Source organism: Juglans microcarpa x Juglans regia, chromosome 2S (genome assembly GCF_004785595.1).
Source record: "Juglans microcarpa x Juglans regia isolate MS1-56 chromosome 2S, Jm3101_v1.0, whole genome shotgun sequence".
NCBI classification, from domain to species: domain Eukaryota; kingdom Viridiplantae; phylum Streptophyta; class Magnoliopsida; order Fagales; family Juglandaceae; genus Juglans; species Juglans microcarpa x Juglans regia.
Window position 1 is genome coordinate 13347061 of NC_054597.1, and position 10558 is coordinate 13357618.

The following is a 10558-nucleotide window of genomic DNA, read 5'->3' on the forward strand; positions in this document are numbered from 1 at the left end:
GGGAGACATGTTTATGAGTGACAGGTAGTAATTCTCCAAGCCACCCGGGTTTGGGGCGTTACATTTGGTATCAGAGACAGGTTAGAATTCTGCATACTATAAACCTAGGAGGTTTAGATTTCTGTGGGTGCATAGGATTGAATATTGTTGAAGTGAGAAGTCTTAGAATTCACAGGCTTTGCGAATAACTATGAAGTGTGGTATTTCATAGATCTATGAACTAAATTCATGTTGATTAAGGTTTAGTTTAGTGGCGGAGCCTTCTTAAATACTCAGATGGAGTAAGATGTTAAATTTTTGGGAGAGATTGACTATTATTACCGTTGTGCTTTCCTCTTTTGTCTCTGTTATAGATATTCTTATATTTTTGAATTCTAACATATATATATACGTTTTGTTTTTACAAATACCACTAATTTTCTATGTTCTTATAAAGTCTATTTTCGAAGCAATTTTTAAAAATTCTAGTTATTTTGTCAGGATGCCACCTCGTCGTAGAGAACGAAGCATGACGGATCTGAATGCGACCGAGAACGAAAGGGAAGCAAACCCGAGTGCTTCCGACGTATTACGAGCTGCTGCACATCAGTTAATTGATGACCTTGTGCAGAATCCCACGGGTCGCCAGCGTAATTTCAATGAAGGGGGTTGTACTGTTGAGCAATTCAATCGTATGCACCCTCCTTTATTTGATGGGAGAGGCGATCCAACTTTGGCGGAGGATTGGATTCAGGACATTGAGGAGATTTTGCGAGTCCTAACTTGTACTGAGGAGCAAAAAGTGGCGTACGCCACATTCAAGCTTACTGGGGAAGCGAAGAGGTGGTGGATCTCTGAAAGATCTATCAGGGAAGCAGAGGGGACAGAGATAGTCAGTTGGCTGCACTTCAAGCAGATCTTTCTTGAGCGCTTCTTCCCTAGCTCTTTCCGTGAGGACAAGGCTATGGAATTTGCCACCTTGGTTCAGGGGACAATGACGGTACATCAGTATGCTGCTAAGTTTACTGAGTTATCCCGTTTTGCTACTTATTTGATTCCCGATGAAGAAAAGAAGGCACGCAAATTTGAGCAAGGACTGAATGAGAAACTGTATGTGCGTGTGGTGGGCTTCCAGATTCGGAACTTCTTAGAATTGGTGGATAAAGCAACAGTTTTTGAAAGAACCCTTCAAAGAAGCGTTGCAATGCATGAACAGAGGAAAAGGACTACTCCTACTGGGTACCAGTCTGGCATGGATCAGGGACCATGGAAAAAGAGGAATGAGGGTAGTAGTTCAGGAAAAAGGCTGGTTCAGAGTAATCAACAGCCCTACCAGTGTAGGACATGCAATCAAGTGCACTCCGGAGAGTGCAGAAAAGGGGTGGGATTGTGTTTTCGTTGTGGCAAAACAGGACACTACATCAGGGATTGCCCAATGCAAAATAGGAGCAACCAGACATTCATACCGCCACCTCAGAGGAATGAAGTATCGGCCCGGGGCAGCAATCAACGTCCTACTGCGCCTGCTCGAGTCTTTGCACTAACACCTGGAGAAGTTGAGGGTAGGAATGACGTGATCACTGGTATGACTCTTTGGTTTTACTTCAAGGATTTATAGTTTCTATTATTTTCTTTTCTTTGATTGATTCTGGTTAAGACTTTGAATATTCTTGGTTCATGGATGAGTTTGAATGTGATCACAGGTACTCTTTCTCTGTTTTCTAATAATGCTTTTGTGTTATTTGACTCGGGAGCGACACATTCTTTTGTTTCCACGGCGTACTCTAGATTTTGCACTTTAGATACTGAAAGGTTGAGGAACAAGTTAGTGGTTGCGACCCCAACAGGAAATTCTGTAGTCTGTAGTGAGATTTTACCTGGATGCCCTCTTTCTATAAAGGGAAGACTGATGCCAGCAGATTTAATAGTTTTCCACATGGTTGGGTTTGATGTAATTTTGGGTATGGATTGGCTGGCTTCCTATCACGCCAGTATTGATTGTGCTAAAAAGGAAGTGGTTTTCAGACCCCCTGATGAAGGTGAATTTCGGTTCACAGGGTCAAAAGTGAGGTTGACTCCACCCATCATTTCTGCCATTCAGGTTGGAAAACTGTTGCATGATGGTGGTCAGGGATTCCTAGCCTGTGTGGTAGAAGCACCAAAGGGGGAAGTGATGTTGGAACAGGTACCTATTGTGAGAGATTATCCAGAGGTCTTCCCTGAAGATTTATCGGGACTTCCACCCGAGCGGGAGGTAGAGTTTGCTATTGAGTTAGTTCCAGGCACGGCACCCCTTTCGAAAGCACCTTATCGCATGGCGCCATCTGAATTAGCGGAACTCAAAGAGCAGTTGCAAGATTTGTTAGATAAGGGTTTCATCAGGCCCAGTGTCTCACCTTGGGGAGCTCCAATTCTTTTTGTGAAGAAGAAGGATGGATCGATGAGAATGTGTATCGATTATAGGGAACTTAATCGGGTGACCATAAAGAATAAGTACCCGCTACCCCGTATAGAAGATTTGTTTGATCAGCTTCAGGGTGCTCAAGTATTTTCGAAGATTGATCTTCGATCAGGTTACCACCAGTTGAAGATCAGAGCTGAAGACGTGGCTAAGACGGCGTTCAGAACCCGTTATGGCCATTATGAGTTTTTGGTCATGCCTTTTGGCCTGACTAACGCCCCAGCCGTATTTATGGACTTGATGAACAGGGTGTTCCATGAGTTTTTGGATAAGTTTGTGGTTGTCTTTATTGATGATATACTGATATACTCCAAAAGCGAGATCGAGCATGAAGAACATTTGAAGTTGGTACTTGGGACACTCAGAGACAAGCAGTTGTTTGCTAAGTTGAAGAAGTGTGAATTTTGGCTTGATTCAATCACGTTTCTGGGGCATGTAGTTTCGAAGGATGGTATTTCAGTGGACCCAGGAAAAGTGGAAGCCGTGGTTAATTGGTCGGCACCGAGGAATGTTCATGAGGTTAGAAGCTTTTTGGGATTGGCGGGGTATTACCGTCGATTCATTGATGGGTTTTCCAAGATAGCAGTCCCTCTCACTGCACTCACCAGGAAAAGTAATAAGTTTGAATGGACAGCAAAGTGTGAGGAAAGCTTCCAAGAGTTGAAACAGAGATTAGTGTCAGCCCCAGTGTTAACAGTTCCCACAGCTAGAGGCGGATTTGTTGTCTATAGCGATGCTTCTAGGCTTGGTTTGGGGTGTGTATTGATGCAACATGGGAAGGTTATAGCTTATGCCTCACGCCAACTAAAAGTGTATGAGCAGAATTATCCCACTCATGATCTGGAACTCGCGGCAGTCATTTTTGCACTTAAGCTTTGGAGACATTACTTATATGGAGAAAAGTGCGAAATTTATACGGATCACAAGAGTTTGAAGTATTTCTTTACCCAAAAAGAATTAAACATGAGACAAAGGAGGTGGCTTGAGTTGATCAAGGATTATGATTGCACCATTAATTATCACCCAGGCAAAGCTAATGTTGTAGCCGACGCTCTAAGTAGGAAGTCAGTGGGACCGACAATTGCAGCTATTACCACTCAGCATAGGTTGCTGATGGATTTAGAAAGAGCCGGTATTGAAGTCTTTTCTAGTGATACAAGTGCTGTCATGGCCAGTTTAGTGGTTCAACCTGCTTTGATAGATAGAATCAAAGATGCTCAGAAAGTGGACTCAGAGTTGGTGAAGCTAAGGGAAGAGATCGGAAACGGGGACAAACCTGATTTTTGTATTTCCAAGGATGGAGTTTTGAGGTTTAGAAGTAGAGTATGCATACCTGCTGATGATGAACTAAAAAGGTTGATTCTTGAAGAGGCACACCGTTCTTTGTATACTGTTCACCCAGGGAGTACCAAGATGTATCGGGATTTGAGAGAGTCCTTTTGGTGGAATGGCATGAAAAGGGAAATTGCTAAATTCGTAGAACAATGCCTGACCTGCCAACAAGTGAAGGCGGAACATCAGAGACCTGCAGGATTATTACAGCCACTTCAGATTCCAGAGTGGAAATGGGAACATATCTCCATGGATTTTGTGACAGGTCTACCAAGGACCGTAAGCGGGCAAGATGCTATATGGGTGATCGTGGATCGCTTATCGAAGACCGCCCGTTTTGTGCCCATTAAAGTTTCTTATAAACTAGAGAAACTAGTTGAACTGTATGTGCGGGAGATAGTGAGGTTGCATGGAGTACCTGTATCCATTGTGTCGGATAGAGATCCTCGCTTTACCTCGAAGTTCTGGCAAAGCTTACAGGAGGCAATGGGTACTCAGCTAAGTTTCAGTACCGCTTTTCATCCTCAGACAGATGGACAGTCAGAAAGAACTATTCAGATTTTAGAAGACATGTTGAGGGCATGCTTGATGGATTTCAAGGGATCTTGGATGCAACATTTACCATTGGTTGAGTTTGCATATAATAATAGCTTCCAGGCTAGCATTGGGATGGCACCTTACGAGGTTTTGTATGGCAGGAGATGTAGGTCTCCATTGTATTGGGATGAAGTAGGTGAAAGGAAACTTCTAGGGCCAGAGATTATTCAGCAGACCACCGAAAAGATAGATATCATTCTGGCTAGAATGAAAGCAGCTCAAAGTCGACAGAAGAGCTATGCAGATAAACGCCGCCGTCAGTTAGAGTTTGCGATGGGAGATAAGGTTTTCGTGAGAATTTCCCCAATGAAAGGAGTTATGAGATTCGGAAAGAAAGGTAAGTTGAGTCCTAGATACATGGGGCCGTTTGAGATTCTTGATCGGTTTGGACCGGTGGCGTACAGGGTGGCTCTACCACCGGCGTTCTCGGGGGTACATAACGTGTTTCATGTGTCCATGTTGAGGAAGTACATCCATGACCCCACTCACATCATAGATCATGAACCCTTGCAGATTCAAGAGGACATGACCTACACCGAGGAACCATTGCGGATTCTGGACAGGAAAGAGCAAGTATTGCGGAATCGAACTATTGCTTTGGTTAAAGTATTGTGGAATAATCATGCTATCAATGAAGCATCTTGGGAATTCGAGGAAGAGATGAGAGTAAAGTACCCTCACTTGTTCGAAGGAAATTACTATAGCTTGTAAAAAAATTCCGAGGACGGAATTCTTGTAAGGGGAGGAGGATGTAAGGCCCAGTTTCTTTGTCAAAGTGGCTTGGAACCGTGCGTGGAAATGGCCCAGCCATTTCAGTGCTTAGTGAGACCACCAAGCGGCGTCGTTTTAGGGAGGTTAGTAGTTCTCTTCCTCCATCTCCGTCACTTTCTCCCTTTCTCTTCGCATTTTCAGTTATTATTTAAGTTTCTCCAGCAACTCTCTCTCATCTCCCACGTCTCCCACATCTCCCACGTCTCCCTCTTCTCTTTTCGATTTCATCTTTGTTTCTGGTTACTGGCATTAGTTTGAGTTTCCGAATCCCATGCCCTAGACCTCCTCACGTGGATTTCTGTTGCTGCGTTGCTTCTGGTTTCCCGAGTGTTGCCGTCTGTTATACTCTGTTTTTCCTCCATTTCTGCATTTTGGTTTCCGTCTGCAACTCACGGGCATCATTTCGCATCCCCTCCATTTTCGATTGGTAAGGGTTTCTTTCTCATCCAAGTATCGGTTTCTCCTTCTGTAACCGTGCGATTTCTGCTTCTTAGTTTTGGGTTTGGTTTATCTTCTTTTTGATGCAATATCTGTTTTGGCTGTGAGTTTGAGTAGTTTTTGTGAGTTTTTCTGGTTGTTGCGTGATGAGTATTTCGGGTTGGTGTTTTGTCCTAGGTTTAGATTATTTGAAGTTTCATTGTAGTGGAATTGTTGGACTGGTGGTGGAGAAAATATTTGGAAGTGTTAGTTTATACTTTAGGTTATGGAGTTGGGAATGGAAAGAAGAGTGCTTTGTGTAGTGTAAACTGGTTTTGTTGGCAAAATCTGCGTACTTCGCTCGAGCAGACTGTCGAGCGCGATTCGAGCGAACAGCCAAATGAGCATTGGCTTGAGCGGAGTGTCGAGCGAGACTCGAGCGAACCTCTCTGACTTGCATTCGCTCGAGCGGACTGTCGAGCGAGACTCGAGCGAACCTCTCTGTCTTGCTTTAGCTCGAGCGGAGTGTCGAGCGAGACTCGAGCGAACCTCTCTGACTTGCCTTCGCTCGAGCGGACTGTCGAGCGAACTTGGCTCGAGCCAACTGTCGAGCCAACTTTCAGCAAACACTTTTTCAGTTCCGAATCAGTCTCCACTTGTAGCCAACGTACTGAGTTTAGTATAGAATATTTTGGGTCGAAGTGTGGGCTGTCCGGAGTGTTATTTGGCTAGTTAAGTTTGATTAAACTCGTTGAATTATGGTCTAGAGTTTGAGTTCTTGAGTTGTTTAAGACCAATTGTGTATTGTTGGATTTTAATATTTAGTTTATATTATCTTATGAATAGGTGGCGAGACGGATAGAGACCGTATCCAAGTCATAGATAATACACTGCAGGAGTCAGGTAAGTGGGGTTCCTATGCTAGGTTTTATACAAGTTAATAAGACTGAGGCTGATTTTATGAAAAACTTGCATATTTTGTGTTATGTTGGGAACTTGTGAAAATAAAGATCAACCTCGGTCACTCATCTACATTATTCATGAAATCTGTGTGAAAAAGGAAAAATATGTTTTGGCATGCATTGTGTAGACATGAGCTAAATTCTGTCATGTGGTTTCTGAAATCTGGAAAAAAAGAGCGATATTGAGGATATGAAAAGTTGTGCATTTATTTAGAAAGATGTTCTGGCTTTTGTGTTCAGCGTGTGTAACTGTCTGATTCTGTTTTGGTACTCTGTATTATTTTGTTATAACATCTGAAAACCTTTGGCATGGTGTACTGGTTTTCGTATCTGACTCTGTCTCTGCTCTGCTCTGCTCTGTTATGCTCTGCTCTGTTTGGGTTGGTACCAACTTCTCTGTCTCTGAGTGCACCCACTTTGGAAACAAAGTGGTTTTATTGTGGTCTTTCCTGTGTGCACACTCGGGGCTCCGAGAAGAATAAAGGAAAGATTTCACCTCTGTCTCTGCCTGGTTTGGCCACCGGGGTTAGCACAACCCTACCACGGGGGTGAAACATGGTCTCTGCTCTGTTTGATGCTCTGTTTTGATTTGATGATGATACTCAGTTTATGTTATGCCAAAGTACCATGGGTTTTATTTGTTTTAAAACCATCGCTCTGTTATTTTGAAAATATGTTCTGTTCTGCATGATAACTCTGGAAAAATATTTTGTTCTGCATACTCTCCTTGATAAATGCTCATGTTTGCACGCTAGCATATGATTTCTGCTTACTGAGTTGTTGATGACTCACCCCCTATTCATTATAATATTTTTCAGATGATGTGGTGAGTCCAAATGAGGACCTGGATTAGAATGCTCTTTGTGTCTAAAGCTGAGGAGATGTTGGTAGAAGAAGGACTTCTGGTGTTCTTAGTTTTATTATCTTTGGGTTTTATTTATGTCTTGAGTTTAGTAGGATTTTTGAAATATTTAGTTGGTTTGTTATGACTATCGGGAAGTTATGGACCCCCTTTGATTTATTATTATTGCATTAAAGATTGTGTGGAGTTTGTAATGAGATTATTGAGAAGATTTGAGATTGATTTTCATTATGAAGTTGTTGGAGATTATCCTTTGGATGTGTTGGGAGACATGTTTATGAGTGACAGGTAGTAATTCTCCAAGCCACCCGGGTTTGGGGCGTTACAGAACTGGTATACATCAGTTTTGCATTTTCAAGAACCGATACTGCACCGATTATCCTCCTAGACCAGTACTTTCGATTTTACCAGTTCTAGTCCGATTCGGTCCGATTTTCCAATTTTTAATATATATTAAATCTCTAATCTCTTATACTTCTATATATATATTAATTTAAATATAAATATTAGTATTACACTAATACTATTAGTATGTAGTAATACTATTGGTATAGCACTATTACTATATGTTAGTGATAATATAGTAACTAATATACTTGATATGTTGAGAATTTATTAAGCCATAAAATGAAATTAATATATATTTTATATTTAAAAGATATGATCAAATAAATGTTTATGTTTAAGATTAAAATTTTATATTATACATTATAATATAACATTATTTCATATATAATTATAATTTATAAAAATAATATGTAATATTAAAAATTAATTAAAAATATATAAATATGCAAATTGGTCCGATCTGGTCCCAGAAAATATAAAGTAGAGACCAGACCGGTTATGATCAATATTTAAAATGGAGGAACCTGTCCCGAACCGAACCAACCTGTTCGGGCCAGTTTTTCGATTTATTTTTATAGCCCTAGTGAGGATGGAGAATATGAGGAAAAGTGCAATCCGAAAAATACAATCTTCAAAATTGAAAGTGTGTGAGGTTGTGTAGGTTGGCTATGTTTAAAAGGATATGTTTCCTCATCAAAAACATGTCGAGAAACATACATGCGTCTTGTGGGAGGATGAAAACACTTATAGCCTTTGTGTCTGTCACTATATCCCATGAAGATGCATGAGAGTGATTTCGTAGTAGTGTTATTCCATAGGTACAAAAAACACTTTGAACCAAATACCCATAAGTAATTTGGGCCGTATCCATGAAGTTTAAAGAAGGGAGATTGGTTATTGAGGCTCATAGAAGGAAGAGGGTTTGTTAAATATTATTCATTTGTTTAGAAAATTGACAATCAGGAAATGTAAGGAAAACACCAAATGCGGAAAAGAAATTATATTTATGTTTCAAAGGAATGAATTACATGTAACGACTAATATCATTAATTAAGATTGCATAGCAAGAAAATTTATAATAGAATCAAATGGGGCAGGACTCCAAATATCACAATAATTTTTTTCCAAAAAAAAGGTAGATAATTTGCTTTGCTAACAAATGTATCCTACAAAAGCCCCTGGCCCTGATGGTATGTCCCCTATTCTTTTTAAAAAATATTGGCACATCATTGGAGATTCTGTAACAAAGGTTGCATGTGCTTAATGGTGGTGAATTCCCTTCAGATTTGAACAAGACCTTCATTGCATTGATTCTTAAAAAACAATATCCTATGCATGTATCTGACTTCAGACCTACTAGCCTTTGTAATATTACTTATAAACTTATTTCAAAAGTGTTGGCTTATATCTAACTTCAGACCAGGTAGGTTAATTTCTGATAATGTACCCATTGCATATGAGTGTATTCATTTTTTGAAACAAAAAAGAGTTGGGAAGAAGGGATATATTTCCATTAAACTAGATATGAGTAAAGCTTATGATAGGGTAGAATGAGATTTCTTGCAAAAAATGATGGGGACCTTGGGATTGGATGCTAATTTGATTAATCACATTATGAAGTGTATTACTTCTCTTTCATTTTATGTTCTTATCAATGGGCTGCCAACTGGACACATAATTCCAAGCAGAGGATCAAGACAAGGGGATCATTTGTCCCCTTATCTTTTCTTCTTTTGCACTGAAGGGCTAATCCATTTATTGAGACAAGCAGATAGACAACATAGCATACTAGGCATTCAGATTTGTCAAAGGGCACCAAGAATCAACCATTTGCTTTTTTAGATGACAATGTTATATTTTGTAAGGCTGATGTTAGTACAAATCAACAGATCCAGAAGTTGTTGGAGAAATATGAGTTGGCCTCAGGACAGAAAAGCAACAAGGAAAAGACTTCTATGGTCTTTAGCAAAAACACAAGGGCAGATATGAGAGAAGAAATCATGTCATTATAGGGGGGGCGGGTAATATGGTTTAGCAATATGAGAAATATTTGGAGTAACAACCTATGATTGGCAAAGCAAAAGCAAAGGTATTTTCTGGTATCAAACATCGTGTATGGCAGAAACTTCAAACTTGGAAAAAAAAACAGCTATCACAAGGAGGCAAGGAGATTCTTATCAAAGTAGTGATTTTATCCATCCCAACTTATGCTATGAGTTGTTTCAAGTTGTTTGATTGTTTATGTAAGGAATTGGAAGGAATGATGGCACATTTCTAGTGGGGTAGAAAAGAAAATGAAGGAAAGATTCATTTGGTAAGTTGGAGCAAGCTGTGTGCGTCAAAATTCCATGGTGGTATGGGGTTTAAAGATCTCAGTAAGTTCACCATGGCTCTTTTGGCAAAACAAGGATGAAGAATTTTACAAGAAAAAGACACTCTTCTTCATAAGCTACTTCCTAGATTCTAACTTTCTTGAGGCAAAACTGGGATTTAATCCCTCCTATGCTTGGAGGGATCTATGGGAAGCTAGATTATGTTTGATGAAGGGTTGCCAATGGCGTGTAGGAGATGGAAGAAAGATTAAAATATTGCAAGATTGTTGGATTCCTGGTCATAACTCATTACAGTAAGAATCAATCTCCATACCAGAACTAATAAGAGATGATACAGTTGATACTTTGATTGATAGAACTACAAAATGGTGGGATTTACATAAGCTTTGAGCTGCCTTCAATCCAAGCATTATTACTGATATGCTAAAGATAGTTCTTAATCTAGAGGGTGGGGAAGATAAGATTATATGGAGGCAAGCAAAGGATGGAAGATTTT

The 10558-nt window shown here is 40.2% G+C and overlaps 1 protein-coding gene across 1 annotated transcript; it reads left to right on the forward strand.

The window, feature by feature from the left end:
• The first annotated feature begins 508 nt into the window (after positions 1-508).
• Positions 509-1597, forward strand: LOC121253381. The gene is made up of 3 exons (XM_041153400.1): positions 509-671; positions 783-871; positions 968-1597. Exons 1-3 carry the CDS (start codon positions 509-511, stop codon positions 1595-1597), a joined length of 882 nt encoding a protein of 293 aa, XP_041009334.1.
• Positions 1598-10558: the final 8961 nt, after the last annotated feature.